Source organism: Tamandua tetradactyla, chromosome 26 (genome assembly GCF_023851605.1).
Source record: "Tamandua tetradactyla isolate mTamTet1 chromosome 26, mTamTet1.pri, whole genome shotgun sequence".
Lineage (NCBI taxonomy): Eukaryota > Metazoa > Chordata > Mammalia > Pilosa > Myrmecophagidae > Tamandua > Tamandua tetradactyla.
In genome coordinates, this window is record NC_135352.1 from 22,010,044 (window position 1) to 22,030,626 (window position 20,583).

Sequence of the window (20,583 nt, forward strand, 5' to 3'; positions counted from 1 at the left end):
CTTTCCGAACTTTAAATGGTTTTCACCCAAATCCCTAACTTTTTCTTGCAGCAAAAGTGTTTCCACTTACCAATGAAATGTGTATACCTGATATTCTCTGTCATTGTTGAAACTGTACCACCCTGAAGCTTGCACCTGCCATCTAAATATGGGCATTTCCCAAGTTGAATCATCCGCTCAGAACTCTTCATATCCATCTCTCCAGGAGAATCTATTAATTACTTTACTTCAACAATTGCCCTATACGGACGACTCCAAAATTCTCACCTGGAGCCCTATCCTCACTCTGAGTGCCAATGTCACTCACATTTTCAATTCCTCGATGAGTGTTCAATTTGTATAATTAGATATTCTCCTGTATTTCCTATTTATGACTCCCATGTTTCCTTTTTCCCCGACCTCAAAACAATGGAATCAGCTTTTATTCCTCAGGTCCCCATATAATCTAGCACTAAGTCTTTCAATGGTATTGGCATCATATAGCCGAATTATACCAGAGTTGAAAAAGCCCTTAGATGAAAATGATATTGTCACATAATGCTAATGGCATTATGAGCGAGTAGAACCCTTTTGGAAAGTATTAACAGTCCCTGCTTTGTCCTAGGGATCTCACTAATAAAAATCTCTCCTTAATAGAGAAAAAGAAGCTCAAGTTCCTTAGGTCTGCAGCATTTAACGTCACCCGCCCTAGGGTCCTAGCTCTGTCTTCAGCCCTATCCCTGTATTATTTTTTCACATCAGTGTGCACTTGACTTCAATTAGCCTAGTTCTCTTTCTGACACCATGGTAAGCCATGTGGTATTCTAATTGTCCAAGTATGTCCAAGTATTTCTTTTCTTCTCAATACTAAGTCCTACGAATCTGTATTCACCCCCTAATACTGTCCCTAAACAACTACCTTAGACTTCTAAAGTCCTGTCGTTTCATCCCTTCCAACTCCCACATGGAAAACTAAGGTCTTGACAATCTAAAATCTGACTCCCATTATCTACAGGATGATATTATTTGTAATCCTCAAAAAAGGCATAGAAGGCTATCCAAGAGTTCATTCCTACTAACTTCTCCCCTCTCATTCTTTGCTATGCTCCATCCCTATACACACAGGTGCATGCACACCACATTTATATTTCTCTAGGCTGTTCTCTCATGTTTGTATTCTATTTGTATTCCTGTTTAGGCTGATCCTTGTGGCTGAAATGGTCGCCTTTCCATCCAGACCCCTACCTCTACCAGTGACTATAACGCCAGCTATTGATTCTCTTCTAATTCCTTACTACTCACCTGCAGCTCCACCCCAAAATGACTGAATCACAGACTGCATTTTAACAGCTGATGAATCGACTACACACTAAGTTTGAGAAGTATTGTTCAAAATCAGATCTTTCTATGAGCTTTTCCTGCCAAGACCCCCTTCTGTGTGCGGATGGGCTCACTCCTTCCCTCATACTCAAACCCTATACTTGGGCTCTCCCTGCTTCTGTCTCCATCTGCCTCTCCTGACCAGTCCCTAACCCCCAGAGGGCAGGGAGAGAACCCTTCCTTTATCTGATTCAGTTCAGTCTCCCAGGGTCTAGCAAAGCGTTGAGCACGGAGTAAGACTCAATGTTTGCTGAATTAATTTTAAGGCCACGTTTAAACGACCAACTTGGATAATGTCTCCTCTAATCACCGACATTGAACATCGAAACACTTAACCAATTTAGATAAGCTTGTCTTTTCCCACAGTCTATTAACTAGATAAAGAGGGATAATAATTATTAGCAAATAGTAGCTATTCAAATACCCACTTGATTTCCAAAAGCAAGTTTTACTTGCTTTTGGAAGGATAGCAAAGTTTTTAGATTTGCTGCCCTTAAAGCAGCAAACATTCCGATTCCTCATCCCCAGAAACAATGAGCAAGGTTGGACAAATCAAAGACCAAGATTTCTGGGCCACTGTCATATGGAGTCCAGGATCAACAAATTCTGAAAATTAGCTTCTTCTTTGGAAAGGCGTGTTCCACTGTGCTGTTTCTGAAAGCATCATAGGCCTGCAGACATTTCTCGGTGCCTTGCAATTTCTGTAGATTTGGGCCCTCTCTGATTTCCGTTCCCAGCCTAGCAGCAGATGCAAGCTTGCCCTCAAGCCCCCACAGTATTCCACTGACCTACGTGACCTCCTTTCCCCAACTCTCACTGTCACCCCCATCCAACCCCACACTCGCCACCCAACAGCAACTTGCAATCCTTGCCACAGTCTTCCCATTCTACCATCACTCCTGTGTAATGAGCAGTGAGGGACTGAGTAGTAGCATGTGGGCCAGGGAGTCTATTCTTAGTAGCAATACTAAGATGAGGTAGTATTAATAGCTATAAATGAGAAAACTACCTAGGTGGCTACTTAGCTCACATACCTCACCAGTGACAGTGAGCCCTAGAATCAGGCACCTGACCACCAGCCTCTGCTGTGCCACGAAAGAGCTGGTGGAGTGTGAGGAAGTCTGGGGAGAAGAGATGGATGCCAGTCAAGGGAAGATCTACTGGACTTGGAGGAGAGTGAGTTCAAATGTGAGATTTCCCTTTTGTAAGGGGGGGTGCCCTTACACTGGAATCATAAAGTGGGGACCCAACGAGGTCACAGAACTGTTTCACCGACAATCCTAATATTTAGTTTGATGGTTCAGCTGACTTAAAAGTAGCTCCAATTGGACTCCACATAAATAAGGCAGTGACACATACACATCATAAGCAATATTAAAACGAGGACATGTAATGAAGGACCAATTGGGAAATGGCAAGTAACCTCGGCACCCAATTCTTCGGGAATTGAATCAGTATAGGACAACTATGGCTTAAAGTTCTGAAAACATGACATTTACCAGTTCACTTTGCATCAACATAATTTATTTCAGAGGTAAAAGATACAGCTGTAGTATCTACTTGCAGAGATTTTATTGACTCTGAGGTCTTATTTTAAATGGATGCAGTTAGCACAGACTTACACACAGGCAACAGATTTGTTTTGAGTCTATAATTGTAAACATCTCTTCTTTAGGAAAAATCTGGAAGGAATTATAGTTGTGCCCTTCCTTTCACAGCAACACAGAATCTACTGGATTTAGAGTATCCCTTATGTTACCAGTTTTTAAGATTACCCCCCTTAAAAACTTAGCAAAGTGAATTATGTTTAACAAGAAAGGCAGTGAGGAGTGCATTGCAAAACTAAAAATCTGATATTGACACTGTCCTATTTTTTTTTAAGTTTATATTTATCTCTGTATTGGAAAATTCCAGAAGGACATACCAGCATTTTGGGGGAATACAACAGAGTAGAATGTGGAAGAAAGTGAGGGAAAGAGGAAGGATCAGGGAGTTTTCCTTTAATACTTCATATACTCTTTTACACATTATTCCATGAGAATGTTCCTTTTCCCATGAGCATATTTTTATAATAAAAACTAGTCAATATTCTTAAAGTCAATGGAGTCAAATATTTTGTCAGACAAAAGATACCTAAGATAAAACAGATAAAGAATCTACCAAGAAAGGATAAACTGGATCAATAAGGTAAGAAAATTCTAATAATCAAATGATTATTCTTGTAAATCTGTATTAGCTATTCTTCAATGCTTTTCATTTTGCTAAGAAAAGGAAAATGAAAAATCATAAACAAATAAAGAAGTCAACACGTTAATTGATGAATTTGTGCAGCTATTAGGAAATCAGCCACTTTACTTCTAGAAAGTACTTCACGAGACCATAAAGCGGATACTCCCTAAGACTGGAAATCAAAGCCAAAGAATGAACTCCTGAACGGCCCTCCGTTGTTCTGACATTTATATTAAATGATTCATTGTCCAAGAAGAAGCTCTGAGGACGTTCACAGGAACATAATATAAGCTTTCAACTCCCACTGGGCCTTCTCCATTCTTTTTAAGGAAAGGCCTGGGAAAAAGGGTGCTTGGAAAACACCTTCAAAATAATAGAGCAATTTCCAGAGCCACAGAAATATCTACCAGTCAAAGCAATTCCTCATCCCCAAGTTCTCAACTAGACATGAATTAAGCTTTAAGATATTTTTATGAGACTACCCAGCCTTGAAAAAAATGGTGTTTTGTGGTTTGATGAAATTTGTGGTTTTTGAAGATGAGTTTCACTTAGTTAACAAAAAAAAAATATTTTGACTACTCTATTACCCATACTATAAGACAAAGCTCATCTTAATAAAGATCTGGACAATAGAGTGCACAAGGCGTTTTATTACACACGTATGTAGCTCCTTACATAATAGGGTATCTGCAAGTAAACATAAAGCTCAAATGTTTCCAGTGCTAAAAACACTTGCTACCCTATTATAGAAACCACCACCTAATGTTTTCAGCAAGAACTATACATCTACCAGAGACACAGTGTGTCTATTGTCCTAAGATACTTTGTTCCATGATTTACTTTGCTTAAAAGGAGCACAGATGTCATGAGAAAAAGGAAAAAACAGGGCTGGGGAGGTGCCAGTTTACTGTTGGATGAGAGATAGCATGAAATGCTAGGCTAAGAACTTTGAACCTTATATTGGTGGGAGAAAGGTATAGCAGGCAGATGGAGAATGGAGCAAATGAGGGCATTGCAACTTTCATTGCATTTCAACCAAAATGTGGTTCCTTGGTAGGGGTGTACAGAACTGACAAGTGTGGAGTTTGAAATCAGAGGAACACATGAGGAGGCTAATAAACCTCCCACGCTTAGAGGCAGTAAGAATTCCAATGAAACAATGAGCAAGAGATTACTTGAGATCAGTTTGTAGTATATAATATTAACAGGCACACAAGTGATTAACTACATCAGGAAAACCCCAAATAAACAGACATAGCATGGTTAAATATAAAAGATGAGAATACGTTTATTGCTTTAATTATAACTTGGGTTCTGTAGCCACTACTCCATAGAGAAAGTGGCCTTTGGAGTAATTATCTACAGTAATTGGGAATTAGTTATTATAAAATTAAAATGTCTACCCACAAGGGATAAAAAATGAACAAGTTATGGGAGAAATACCTGCTCCATACTCTGCCAGCAGATTCACTCCCAATTACACCAAAGGGCAAAATTCTCTCACCAACAGTAATGTCGAGGTTTAATAACTTAGCTTCAATGGTTAAGATGCATACAAAATGAATATACAGGGTGGTGGCTCAGTGGCAGAATTCTCACCTGCCATGCCAGAGACCCGGGTTCGAGTCCTAGAGCCGCCCATGTAAATAAAAGGATACACACCAATCAACGACTTTTCTATATACCAGAGAAAAGAAGAAAAAAGATCCTTTACTTAAGCAAAAAAGTCACACACATAGACCCATATCTACACACACACTCTATCTCTAAGAACTCTATGAATAATTTTATAGATGTAACTACTAGTGCTATGTGAAGAAAATTCAAAAATGAGGGATATAAAAGATTTAGTAAGCAGACATACATGTTAATTCTTAATTCTTAGTTGAATTAATACCTTAATTGAAAGCTATTCCAATCTAATTCCACATAAGATTGTTTTTAAAGGGGGAATAGGGAGAATTTTAAAAATAATAATCTTTAAAATACTCTAGAATAATTAAGAATAGCAAAACCTCCAGAACAGAAAAATGAGAAGGAACTTATTTCACCAGTTACCGTACAATACCATAAAATAATAAAAATAGTAGAGTATTGGAAAAAAGCTATATAGGCAGTTTAATAAACTGGAGTATAAATCTCAGAAATATAACCATTCAGAATAGGATAAGAAAGATATTTCAAATTAGGAAAGACATTGCATTGCGGTGTCAGGGTATTTGAAGAACCACTCAGGAAAAATTAAAGTTAGAAAAGCAGTATGGTGTAGTAGTAAAAAGTCCAGAGCCAAATTGCCTCCGACCATATACTCACTGAGAGACCCTGCTAAGCTAATAACCTTCTATGCCCTCTATTTCCTCATATGTAGTGATAGGAGTGATGATAATGGTACTGACCTCACAGGTTCTCCTGAGGGTTAAATGAGACTTTATATATTTTTTCATTAAAAAAATTGTTTTCTTAATATTTTTTAAATGCTAAGAATAGCCCCTGGCACATATTAAGTACCATAAAAGTGTTAGCTACTAGTTCTCACAACACACAAAAATTAAAATTGGATTAAAAAGTAAAAGATTTTGGGTGAGCCACGGTGGCTCAGCAGGCAGAGTTCCTGCCTGCCAAGTCAGAGACCCGGGTTCGATTCCCAGTGCCTGCCCATGCAAAAAAAAAAAAAAAGTAAATGATTTAAAAACAAATAGAATTCAACCTTCTCTTTTAGTAGGGAAGATCTTGTTAAGCACTGATGCATAGGAAAAGTTACAGAAGAAGAAATTTCTGACAACATAAAAATGAAAAATTAAAATCCTAAATAAAATTAAAAGGCATATAGGGTGAGCCATGGTGGCTCAGTGGCAGAGTTCTTGCCTGCCATGCTGGAGACCTGGGTTTGCTTCCTGGTGCCTGTCCATGCAAAAAAAAAAATTAAAAGGCATATATAAAAACACAGGACAAAGGATTTGTGTCTTTAGTATATAAAGGAAAATATCAAATCAACCACAGAGGTACAGGCCCCTAAATATATGTGAACTAAAGCTCTAAACAAAAGAATAAAAATAGTTAATATAATTTAAAAATATGTATACGTTTAATCTTACTGGGTCAAACACTTTCATTTAGCTACCCAACACTATAGCTCACAGTCTACAGAAAGGTTTAACAAGTCAAATATTTGCTTCCCCGATCTTATTTGATGTTAGGAGTGACCATGTGCTCTGGTCTGTGCCAATAACACAAAATATTGCTATTGGGTAGGTTGCCAAATAATAAAAATAAAATCCTCTTCTTAATAAAAGTAGAGAAGCATGCCAGGAGAAAGCCCTACTTCTGGGATGCTGTCCTTCGCTTCCATCTTTTGAAGACAATAGCAGGAGGACATGGCGCTTGGAATTCCTGGTGACCATTTTTTTAAACTTTTCATTCCGAATAATTTCAAATGTAGAGGACAGTTGCAAAATGATACAAACCCCACATACAGAGAATTCCCAACATCCCCAACACCAGAACACAGATCTGCTAATTCCAACATTTTGCCACCTTTATCCTTCCTTCTGTTCCTCTTTCTATTTTCTGAACTCGAGAGGAGGTGGCACACATCATACTCACTGAACACACAGTACTTCCTTGCACATTTCCTATAAACAAAGATACTCACTTATGTACAGTTATCAACTTCATGAATTCGAACAGCCTTAAAGCTTGCCTTCCATAACCTAACTTTTTCTTATGTCCCAATAATGTCCCTGAGCCTTTTCTCCACCATTCTTCTATCCCATTCCGTATCATGCATTGCATTTGCCATTATCTCTCTCATTTCTCTTTCTTTTTTTTTCAATTGTGAAAACATATATTCTACATAAGTCCTTCCCATCTCAACCCCACCCAAGCATCCCGTTCAGAGGGATGGATCACATTCACGATGCGGCACTACCCTCGCCATCCAAACATTGCTAAAACTTTCCATTGCTTCACCCCAGACAGAAACCATATACCCATTTTGACTTAAAAGTCAAACAGAAAAGTCAATACGCTGAGGTGGGAGGAGTGGAAGGACAGAAACATGGCATTTTGAATCACCAAACCTGGAACCACTGCTAGATTTCCTGTTTAAAAAAGAAAAAAAGAACTTCTGATTTAAGCCAATTGATTGGGTTCATCTTTTAACTGCTGTTAAATGTGTTCTTAACTGATATAGTCACCTATCCCAGGCACTTCACACAACTAATTCATTACTTTTCTTTCTTGAAAGGCTTTCATTATTTAGTTCCTATAACACCACTTGTGTTGAATTATGTGCCCCAGAAAAAAAAAAAAAACGTTCTTAATCTTAATCCTTCCTTGTGGATATGAACCCACTGTAAATAGGGTATTTTGAAGATTTTAGTCAAGGTATGGCCCAACCGAACGAGGGTATTTAAGGTTACTGGAGGCTTTATGAAGAGAAAGCCACAGGGAGAAGTTCATATTGGGAAGTAAAAGGATCCCCAGAAAAGAAAGAAGATAGCGTGGCCACGTGATGGGAAAGCCAGAGAATCCCAAGGATTGCCAGTCCACCTGAACGCTACTGACTCTGGGAGAAAACACACCTTTCAGCTCCCTAAACCTTGATACAATAAACCCCTGCTGCTTAAGCCAACCCACCATGGGATATTTGTTGCAGCAACCAGAAAACTAAGACACCATTCTTGACTGATCTCCCTATCTTCCTGGATGCTCCTTCTTGGTCTACGCGCTGGTTTCAAAGTGTTGTGTATCCCAGTAACACCAGGTCCTTTCATTCTGATTCAATATGGTAGAGTGGAAACCTTTGATTAGATTGTTTCCATGGAGACTGACCCACTCAGCTGTGGGTGTGGCCTTCTGATTAGACGGCGATGATATGACTCCACCCATTCGAGGAGGGTCTTGATGAGTTTAAAGGAATCCTTTAAAAGGGGAGATATTTTGGAGAAAAGAGAGTTGCTTCAGAGCCAACAGAGACCAGACATTTGGAGATGCTTGGAGTGCCGACACCTGGACATGGATGTTTGGAGATGCAGAGCCCAGCAGGTGCCTCAGTAGGCCTTCCCACAAGATGCTATGCAAGCCAGAACACAGAGTTGTGTCCTTGAGGACCTGTGTGAAGGCCGACAGATGCTTAAAGAGGAAACCACTGGCATCAAAAGCTGGAAGCAACTGAATCATGAACAAGGACCAGCAGATGCCAGCCACGTGCCTTCTCATGTGACGGACCTTGGCCTTCTTGAGTCAAAGTATCTTTTTCTGGATGCCTTAGTTTGGACATTTTTATGGCCTTCGAAATGTAAACTTGTAACTTGATAAATTCCTTCTTTATAAGCCATCCCATTTCTGATATATTGCATTCCGGCAGTATTTTAGCAAACCATAATAGTCTCCTTTGCAATTCTTCCTCATTTCCCTAGACCCTTAAACTTAAGAGTACCCCAGAGATATTAGGAATACTCCAGGGAGTACCCTGGCAGTACCCTTGACTTTTCTCTTCCTTCTTACTTACTCTCTTGGTGATCTCATCTAGTCTTTTGACTTTAAATACTATCTATATGCCAAATTTATATTGCTACACTAGACTTCTCTGATGCACACTAGACATGTATATTCAACTCTACATCTTCATGCATATGTATTTCATCTCAAACTTAATAGCTACATAGATGGGCTCATGACATCCACCCTCCCTCCAACACCGTATCACTATAATCCTTCCCAACAGCAGTAAATGGCAACATCATCCTTCCATTGCTCACACCAAAATCTTTAGTCATCCACGATGCTCTCTTCTTCTCATCCCTCATCCAATCTAAGCAAACTTGTATACCTTCAATACATGTCTAGAACCTGACTGCCTCCATTGCCACAAGCCTGGACCAAGAAACCATAATCTGTGGTGATTTTTAGCAATATGTATTCACTGACCTCTCTGCTTCCATTCTTGTCCCCATTTCGTCTACTGTAAACACAAATAGCAGAGTGAACCTGTTAAAATTCAAAGTCAGTTATGTCACTTCTGTACTTAACATATCAGTCAAGTTAAAACCAAAGTCCTAACTATGATTTGCAAGATATCATTGGCTCCTCACTTCCTCTTGGACCTCATCTCCTATTACATTTCCTTTCTCTGCTTCACTCTTGGCTATTCCTACAGCATGTTAGTCAAGCTGCACATCAGGGTCTTTCCACTTACTGTTTGCTCAAAATGGAATGGTTATCCTCTAGATACCCATATTCTGGCTCTCTCAGGCCTTTTCTTACAAGCCACCTTTCTTGGCTATACTTACTAAAATATCAACATACACACAATGTGACTTTTCATATCTCCCTTCTCTGCCTCTGTTTTTTTCTATCAAGCGTGCTATATACTTTATTTACTTAGGTATAACTTACCCCCCCCCCAAGAGTGTCACTTCAAGAATGGTATATTTTGATCTTGTGCTCACTGCTGTACTCCAGAAGTGGCATATGCTTAGCGCTTCTATGTATGAATAAATGATTCAATTAGTAATTAAAATAAGATACCATTTTGCATCTTCCTAACCGATGAATATTTGGCTAGTGATAAAAATGTCAAAGCGCTGGCAAGGGTGTGGGGAAAGACTCATACTTACTGAGAGTATGAGCACAGACTTGTAGGCTTTTTCTAAAGGGCAAGTTGACAATGTATATTAAACATCTTAAAAATGCTTACACCCTTTGATCCAGTTGTTCTACCTTGAGGAATGCATCCATAGAATCTACCCGACCAGCTTATGTACTTTTGTACAAAATTCTTCAGGGTAGAGACATTTGGAATAATGGGAAAACTGGAAAAAACTTCGATGTTTGAAGTCTGAAGAAACAAATCATAGCACATTCAGGTGATCAAATCTAATACACTGTTAAAGAATATTTAAGAATCTAAGAAAATAGGCACTATACCCTTTAAATCCAATCAACCAACTGTTTAAAAACACACGTGCATGAGTATTTGCAAAAAGAAAAGGTTTTGAGTAATTATATATTATGAAATTATAAAATATTTGGCAATGGTGAGATAAAAGATCATTTTTTTCTTTCCCAGTTTTATTTAAAATAGCACAGTGGGGAGGAATCAGTGGAAACTTAAACCATCCAAATTGCTTGGTTAAATTAGATATGAGAGGGGTTAAAAAAAAAAAAAAGAAGGTAGGCTGTACTTGGTGGGAGATGGACCCCCTGTTCCTATTTGACACTGTCAGACCTAGGCTTACCCTGCACCCTAAGCCTCTTCTCTTTGCTAACTGCCTAATCACAAAATCTGTTGTGTTTTGATTGCTCATTTGCCCTTCTCCATGGCCCCATCCAGCTCTATTAACTCTGAACTCAATCTTTATCATTTTATACTATGGGCCCTAACTGTCCTTCCATTTCTACTTCCTAGTGCACCAGCCAAGTCTTGAAAAATACCTCAGTCTAGATGTTTCCTCCAAAAGGACTTCAAAAATTCGGACACCAACCACAATGCAACCCTGACACTAACTAGCTTGGTCATACCCTACTGGTTAAAAGCCCAATCCTCACAGGACTGCTCTGACTTCAGATACCAGTTGCCCCACGTTCTGGAATTGCCAGGCCACCCTTGTTTCTGACCAACCAGCTACCCATTCAGGGGTTCCCACCACCCTCTCAGATGTGATAATTCCCTAGATCAATTCACAGAACTTAGAAAGCCACTATTCTAAGGTTATAGTTTTATTACAATGAGAAAAGACACAAATGAGAAGAGACGCACAGGGCGAGGTCAGGGAAGCTCTCAAAAACAAGCCTCTGCCTTTTCCACGTGGATTCAGAATGAGTCACACCCTCCCTGCACATGGATGTATTATCAACCCCAGGAGCTCTCCGGAGTTTCAGTGCCCAAGAGCTTTTATTGGTGTTTCATTATGTAGGCATGACTGATGGACTCAATGCCCACGTGTTTGGAGGCGATTTCCATCCCCCTCCCTGCCCAGGGTGTCAGAGCTCAAAGCCCCAAACCTGAGTCACTCATTAGCATAAATTATTTGGTGTATTCTGAAGGCCACCGGGAATAAAGAAAGATGCTCCTGTCATGGGAAATTACAAAGATCGAGAGGATATCTTACAGGAATGTGGGACAAAGACTAGCCAAGTTCTTTATTATATTATTAGAACTTCTTATGTTTACTTTATTCCTGCAGTCTCAGTGGGCAAACATTAAACAACGTCAATACTAAATCAAGCCTGACGTATGGGTAAGAGTGCATCTATACTATAGAACTGCAAGAAAGAATTTCAGCAAACTTTGATTTTGGTGACCTCACCCTCTTTTGAAATCCTATAGCTCTTTTTTTCTAAGCACTTGAAGCTTAAATATGATGAGAGAAGAACTCATCATCTTTCTTATTTGGCTGTTAATATCTCGAGGGTACAAATGATGCCTTACTCATCTCATGCGTTCTCAGTTTCTGGCATGTGACTTGCACAATATATACTCTCAAACTGTTAAATGAATGAATGATCTGCCAAAACATACAATTTCATTAAAAACCTCCCAACAATAATATCCAAAACGTGAATTTTATTATTCCACATTCTTGAGTCCGTCCAGGCAACACTGCTTGCTACTGGTAGGATACAAGCAGCTCTATTCTGCATATCTAATAACAATTGTTTAAATTCAAGTGTAAGCAAGCAAGATAAACTCAAGGCAGTGAAGGTGAGTCACAAGGAAAACAGGGCAAGTCTTAAGAGGGTGGTAATTTGACAAGGAAAGGAGAACATCCCACGATGCAAGGTTCTCACGATGACTTGAATTGCATACAAGCATAGTGTTCGCGGTGATACTGTCAGTACCTGCCCCTGCAAGTACATTCACAAGATGCCTGCTGCTCCAGGTGGAGATTAAAGAAAAATAACATCCTTAGTCATAGGCCTGGGAACGTGGGTCCTGCAAGTAAGGATTTTACACAATTCAGGGTGCAATAAACCCAAGACTTAGAGGGGCTCCATCCTTTCTCCAGCTGCCTCTCCAAGAAAATGAACAAGGGGCTTCATGTCTTCATCAGTGAATTTATCTTCCTGGTCATGAATGAGCTCATCTGGCACTCACACTGAGAATCCCTGAGAAGAACTGCAGAAATCACACGGTAAGCCTCCTGGTTCGTTAAAGGCCAAGGCTCATGGACAGAGCTGCTTCAAGCAATGAGGTCACTGAGCTCCCAAAACGGAATATCATCTTGAGTTTATTTCCTTTCCTAAGTCTACAAAAACCAACAAGTCAATAAATTTGCACAAGCTCTCTTAGAAGAAATCACTTAACCTCATAAAATGAGTTGGAAAATAGGAAAGAGGAAGCTATCTCGGCCATTGTCCATAGCTGCTACTCTCAATCTTTATTCTTAAAGGCACCTCTATGTTCTCTTTAGCCTACAAATGTATCTACATCTACACACTCCCACATTTCCTTCTTTATTTCCAAGGCATATTTACCTGCATGCTGGATATATTCCCACTCTTCCACTGACTTTTCAATTGTCACTGTCTCTTGTATCTTTATCAGCTCTTTTCCCAGAGGCTTCCCAGACGTCCTTAGCCTCTAAACATTTTTAACGCCTTAAGCCTCAAATACACACATAAACATTCTTATCAAGTTATTTCCCAGGCTTCAGTCCCTTCAAGTTCATCAGGCTCCATTCTAAACCATCCCTTCCTCCCAAAACCTCTCTTCTTGTTGCCAACATTCTCTATTTCACTTAATGGTCCCACCACCTAGCCAGCCAGCCAACCATAAAGCTGGACAGACAAGTGGGACTACTCGCCACCAGCACAGTTGACCCGATGCAAGGAGACTTCACCCTTTCTTCAAAATATGTTGAATATTCACGGGCTACTTTCCTTTCCCAATGTATGACTCTCACAGGTTTGTGCCTAAACTATTAGAACTGATCTGCCATATCCATCTCTTACCCCAACACACTTTCCGCTCCAGGCATTCTGACCTTGGTCTCAATGTTCCTCAAACATACTATGCTTTCTCATAACTCTATATGTGCATACCTTAGGGAATGCCAGCGACCTTCGCAAACTCCTCTGTGCACATTCTAAGGCTAGTTCTAATGCCACCTCTCTTCTCCAGTCTTTTCTTAGATTGAGTTAGTATTGTTTTCTTTACTGTGGACACAGGGTACTTTCTGCAAGTCTCTATTTGAATCAGGTCAGACAACACTTTTAAACACTAATAATGTAATAATCACGCTGTGCTGAGAATTGGAAAATTTTAAAAATGACCAAGACCTGGGCTCTAGTCTTTTGGATCTGACAGTTTGGTAGGAAATGGACATGCAAGAAAATAATTAGCACGCAGCACAATAAATGCAAAGTATCACTAAAGCCAGGAGAGTTCAGCTGGGATTTGAAAAATTAGTTTGACAATGTTAATCTCATCACATTAAAGATCTGCTTCGACACTCTTCTCCCACCTCACCCCCAACTGGTGAGGTCCTTCAAAGGGCATATTTGCTTGTTTTTATTCCCAGAATCTATTAGACTGCCCAATATATATTAGGTACTCAAAAAAACTGCTTGAATAAATAACAATAGAGACTGCCAAAGAAAAAAAGAAAAAAAATAAAAATAAAAAAACCCCAAAACAATAGAGACTGCCTAGTGACATAACAAGCACAGTTTGTGGCACTTCGCAAAACCACCTTTTCCAGAATCACTTTCCAAGTGAGAAAAATTATATGGGATGCCTACAAAATGATCAAGAATTCACAGTGATGTTAGCAAGGAAGAAAGAGAAGACCTTTGTCTTTCATGCACCATCCAGTTCCCATGTGGTCTGGCCTCAGCCCCGTCCCACTCCAGTCTCTCTTTTTCTCAAGTATACCACACATTCTCTCACTTCTGTGTCCTTAGCTAGACAAAAAGAGAATTCTACAAAGTCAGGCAAGTCATTACAAGTTTGGGTTGTACTCTTGGCTCAAGAGGAATTTACTTTATTAAGCCACACTAAAAAGAATGAAAACAAGGGTTTGCCCTTTAGAAGTGTTATTTCTCTTTCTGTAGAAGGAAACTAAATCCATCTCACACATGAGACCTTTCTTCACCAAACACACCCCTGAAAGTCCTTCTCTTCCCCGAAGACTGAGAGCACTTAAGGGCCTTTTCCACGCCTTTGCACATCCTCCCTTTGCGCTGCTTTCTGGCTGTTGTAAAAACAGGCATTTGCCCTCCCCACCTAGGTTAAGGAATCCAGAGAAGGGAGTGTATTCCGTACAGCATCTGTAATCCTCTGTGGCTCGGGCTGGTCACTGAAAGGTCAATCCCACATTTTCATGAAGGAATACACATTCTATAATCTAAAATCTAACCAGCATTGCCTCTATGGTGGGTCTCGGAAGATGCTTGACTTAATCATGAAGTCTTAATAAGCAGTTATCTATTCAGAAGTATTAATTTGTAATAACCATCTAAAATCATTCACATAAACTGACACAGACTTATAAATCAAGGGCCAAAGAGACAAGTGTCACGATTGTAAACCATTTTACTGAGCACGCACGCAAAAATTATTCTTCAAACTCTGGTCATGCTAATAGTGTTTCTTTACACTAATAGTGAGAGGGTTAATAGAGCTCTGTGGACTCCAGAGCTCTACTGCTTGGTTCTTTTCCTTCTCCTGCATAAGCTTGGGCAAAGTATTTTAACTTCCCTGTGACTGCTGCCTCATCTGTGAAACGGGGATATCAACAGTCCCTGCCTTACAATAAACTTATTGTAAGGATTAAATGTGTTTATAAGTAAAATAATTAAAACAGAGTCTGGAATTGGTAAACATTTAATAAGTGTGGGCTGCTATCACTGGTATTATAATTAGAAATACTTTTCATCACAATCCAGTCTTATTTAATTGAGCAGCTTACAAAACATACCTTGCCTTCCCCTCCCCCCCTCACCGACTTGTCAAGTGAAATCATTGCCCTCCCCACTACGTGGGACATGACATCCAGGGGTGAAAATCTCCCTGGCAGTGGGGGAGAGGACTCCCAGGGATGAGCCTGGCCCTGGCACTGTGGGAACAACCATTCCATCCTGACCAAAAGGGGGAAAAGAAGTGTAACAAATAAGGTATCAGTGGCTGAGAGAGTTCAAACAGAGTTGAGAGGCTTACTCGGAGGTCAGTCTTACACAAGTTTCAGTTAGACATTGCTACATATCACAACCTGCCAAAACCCAACCAAAACCATTCCTGCCAATCCTAAAGAACACCTAGGGCAAGATATAAGATTCTACAAAGGTTCCATGCATTAGGGTGACTTTTCAGAAACCTGCAACCTCCAGATGGGTCCCTGGACCAGGTAAGTTCTGAAATGTAGATGGCCCAGCCTCTCCAGAACATCAACTAGTTCCATCTCCCTATTTCATATTATCGACAGTCCCTTTCAACATGAAAAAGTTAGGATGGGCATAGCTCAAATATCCCTTAAGAGTGGGAGAAAGATAAAAAGTGACGGTGGAGTTATACAGAGAAGGTAGGGTTTGACAGATGCGTATGAGTGCTGAATCATTATATTGACATTTTTTTTAGTCTTCTGTATCTTAGAGCAGCTAGAAGTAAAAACCTACAATTGTGGAATTGTAACACATACCAGCTCTGAAATCTGTTCTGCCACTAATTGTTGCCATAACTGTGCAACAATTTAATGCCTTTTTGTATATATGTTATTGGTCACAAAAAACGAAAAACAAGCATTTATCAACAAGGGTGGTGTAAGCATTTTATGGAGCTTATGCTTTCTAAGTCACTAACAAGCAGCCAGCATGGCTGGGACCCCCAAATATCAACTCTGGACAGCTGTCTCAAGTCTTCACCCTCCAGGGCCCAGGAGTGTTGCTGGAAAGCATGCTTAAGCATTTGCTTTAATTTCTTCTGGAACACAGTTTGTGGAATAATCGGTGACTCCTCCTAACCGGGCAACCTCCAGAGAATTAAAATTGATACGACACCAGCCTTGCGTATCCCATAGCATAGCTTTGCAGGATACACTTAAAATTTTCAAACCACTGAATTTAGACTGAGACAGTAAAGCTCAGGAAGCATATTCTCACAGCATGTCACCAGGTAACCAAGAACACCCAAAATAGGTAGAGATCACTGAACAGTAAAAATTCAGGAATTGAAGCAGTGGTTTAAATATTACTATGATCTGAGACTAGGGGTCCCTCCATTCTATAGCAAATATCTAGCCAACTCTTTAACTTCTCTTATGCTAAAACTGAGTCGATAAAAATGATTCTATTTTACAATGTCAATGCCTGATAATGGGGTTCTGCCAAAATTTTGGAAATGAAGGGAATAAGATTTCCCTATAAAATCAAGAATATCACCCTTAAAGAATAGACATATAATATTTCAAGGAAAAAAAAAACATAACCCTCCAAAGAAGTAAAGGTACTTTGGATCTGATTTGTTATAATCTGGTTTTGAATAAATTGCCACATTTTAACAAGTGCACTGGAGACGCTTCTTTGGGTTAAATTACAATTCTTACTCATGTTCATTTTAAAGCTTCAAGAAGATGGCTACTTCAACTCTGGGTCTGGTTTACTACTTAGTTCACTGAAAGAGTTCTTTGAAAACCCAAATGTGCTGAAATGCTCCTGCTGCTTACCTTTTAGTAGAGTAACTTTGTATGAGCACAAGTGGATATCCATTTGATTTCAATTTTCCAACACACAAACACTTCATTGTACAATAAATGGCAACATGTTCCCAGTGAACTAAAGACACATTGTTTTTGCTCCTGGATTTTCTCTTCTGCTTTTATCCCTGTGATGATTAAGTTTCCCACAACAAATACCTTTCAAATTACTGTATCCAAACAAGTTAGCTACTGTTAAATTTTTTTTTAACAATACAGCATAATCTAATTATTAGACCTCCAGCCACTAAAATATAAAACTTAAATTGAAATTCATAATGTTTCTGGTTACGTTAAATTTTTCCATTCACGTATGGAAAACCACCAGATAAAATAAGCCTTAGTTTTTAACTCTGAAAAATCTGAATATTTCACTCAGATATCAAGCTGGTTGACACAGGTTAATAAAAGCTCAAAAAGTTTCTGTCTCTTCACTAAGGAGACCTACTTTTCCTTCATTGTTTTCAGGAATGACATTATGCGGCACAAACATATGGGGACTTAAAATAAAAAATGCTTCGCCATTCACTGAGCTGAGAGGCTACATAAAAGAATCCCATCTTGTTCGTGTGCCCTGGGTACTGATCTCATTCCTTAATAGTGTGTGCACTTCCAGGTTCCTGGAATCTGAGCAGCACGTGGACCAGGAATTATACCAGTAGCCGCTACTGTACAGAAAATAAGTTGAAATCCAAAATAAGTTAAAATAAAAAAACTGGGAAAGCTGAAGGAGTTTTAGGTTCTCACACCCAGGGAAGATAAACTAGTTGCTCAGGCAGCCCACCAGTGCTAGAAGTGACACTAGAGCCGTGGGCTCCTAATTAGAGGCTAGGATGTCAGGCCAAGCTCCAGGGGCCCCCAAGCCCTGGTGTCCAGCACCCAGGTAGGAAAGGGAGCAGATGCCAAGTGCTCTAGCTAGCAGCAAGAGTAAGAACCAGAGATGTGATCTCCACCTATGCATCCACTCCCCAATGGTGGCAATCTTCAAGATAAGAAGCACCGATTCTCCCGATGATTCTGTTTCTTTTCTTCTGTTTCTCTCCCAAATGATGAACAGTTCAATGTGACTAATTATTCTTTCCCACTCAGCCACTCTGGGGATGGGACTGGAAATGTGTTGCAAATCCCTCTTCCTCCACCCAAATATCTTTATGGTTGAAGTTAGACCTGAATCTAAATAAACAACCCTTAAAACACTCCTCTTTGTTACAGAAAGTTTCCCAAAAGGATCGAAAAAATAAAATAAAAAAATACAAAGGTATAGAAAGGTCAAGAGATTGCCTGGGATTTGGTAAAGTCTTCCCACGTGTGTGGACACACAGCTCCAAAACCACTTTTTCCCCCATATCATTCAATTCTAGTCACTATTTCTAAAAGGGATCTTACTTCTAAGTCTACTTGACATGGCTTTAACTTCCTGAAGGCTGCACCTGCTGAAATAATGGGTGCCCCCTGCAGAATCCTGTTCAGTCAGCTGGAATGGCTAGCAGGCTCTTTGTCTTAGTCCCTGTGAAATAGGTTGACTTTTCCATTTCCTGTTCTGATATGTAACACAAATAAATCTGTACGTCTGCCAAATTTACTAAGATACTTAACAGTTACTCTTGAGGTGCTCCAATCTCATAAGCCTGACTTGACTTTAAAACCAATACTAAAATACGAGTCAAAATAAACAGCACTTCATATTATAGAAGTCTACCTTTTTCTTCATTCTCATATCGCTGTAAGTTTATAGTACAATTTTCTTTAAAATTCGAAGAAAAAAAAGTAATCCCTTCAAATGAGATGAGGACACATCATGAATCTAGTACATAATAATTGTTAAGCACTTAATCATTTCTTTTTAAAATCTAAAAATGAAATGATTCCTCTTTACAACAGCTGTTGAATTGCATTTCCGTGGACACAGCTTTCTGAGCAGCTTGCAAGTTGGTTTATGCACATCCATCTCTCCCTACGCACTGCTCAAAGATAAGGGCTGTGTCTTCTACTTCTTTTTTCTCACATGGGCAGGCACCGGGAATCGAACCTGGGTCTCTGTCCTGGCAGGCGAGAACTCTGCCACTGAGCCACCATTGCACCGCCCTCTACTTCTTTTTATACCTTCTTTGAGCAGGGTACTGATCCACAAAAGGCTAAATGCTTGAGCGACAGAATGTATTAATCTTGTAACCAAAAGCTGTTTTTCTGTTTTCTGACATGCCTAATTTTAAATTCAAATAATTTATAAATTGCTGTAAAGCAGAGGGGAACTATTTTATTCTTACCAGAACTGGACACACGCCTGATCCTCTGAGGAGAAAATGTTCGATCACAAGTGAGGTTTCTACTGTCGCTATTTCTCCTGAGACAGGAAGCAGCAGGCCCCACTTTAGGTTTTGGACCAGGTGTTTTCCTCACACTAGAAGAGTCAGGCTTGGATATATTCTGACCTGAAGAGGCTGCAGTTTTTGATGCAGAACCCTGTGGAAAAAAAAAAAGGTATGATGTGATTCCAGATCATACCTTACCCTCACCATTTTGTCATGTTAACACGTGAAAGAAGCAATTGCTGTCTTGAATAGATATGCCAGTAAGGTATTTAATTTTTATTTTTAATATGATGACATTAACATTCTCTCACTGACTCTTCAATTATGATCTACCTTTTGCCCTCAGGAGTAAAACTGTCCCCAAGATCACCAGTGCCACCAGTTAAATTTCAGCTCCAGTTTTCAGTTCTTTCCCTGTTGACCTTCTCTATGGCATCCAACGCTGATGACTCCATCCTTCTTTGGTTTCTTCAAGAAAACTCTTTCTTGGTTTTCCTTCTCCTTGTCTAGTTTAGTCTACTCTGGATCCTCCTTCTCTATACCCTTAAATGCTAGCCTGCCCAAGGGCCCCAAAATCTGTACTGCTTTTTCCCCACCATATATTCTCCCTAAATTATCTAGTTTGCCATTTCAACCACCACTTAGACACTGATGCATTTCAAATCTACATGTCCTAGTCAGCATTCCTTCCTGAGTTTCAAATCCACATATCTAACTACTTGCTGCATTTCCTCATTCAGCATCCTTCAAGCACCACTACTTAATAATAGCAATCATCATTATATTACATTTTTTTCACTTACTAGCATATATAGCCCTTACTTTATATGAAATATCATTCTAAATATTTCACCTATATCAACTCATTACATCATAATAATCCTACAAGATAGATACTTTTTATCATACTCCATTCTATATATGAAGAACATGAAGCATTTTCTAAAATTAAATAACTTACTCATCCATCTCAAAACTTATTTCCTCCC

General features: G+C 39.5%; 1 protein-coding gene across 3 annotated transcripts in view; it reads right to left on the reverse strand.

Annotated features, from left to right (window-relative positions):
- MTUS1 (microtubule associated scaffold protein 1) overlaps positions 1-20,583 on the reverse strand; it is a 154,932-nt gene that overhangs the window by 71,111 nt on the left and 63,238 nt on the right. For all 3 annotated transcript variants that reach the window (XM_077144363.1, XM_077144362.1, XM_077144367.1), the window contains one exon: positions 19,550-19,745. In XM_077144363.1, the coding sequence (XP_077000478.1) occupies positions 19,550-19,745 (196 nt within the window). The remainder of the gene's footprint in view (positions 1-19,549; positions 19,746-20,583) is intronic.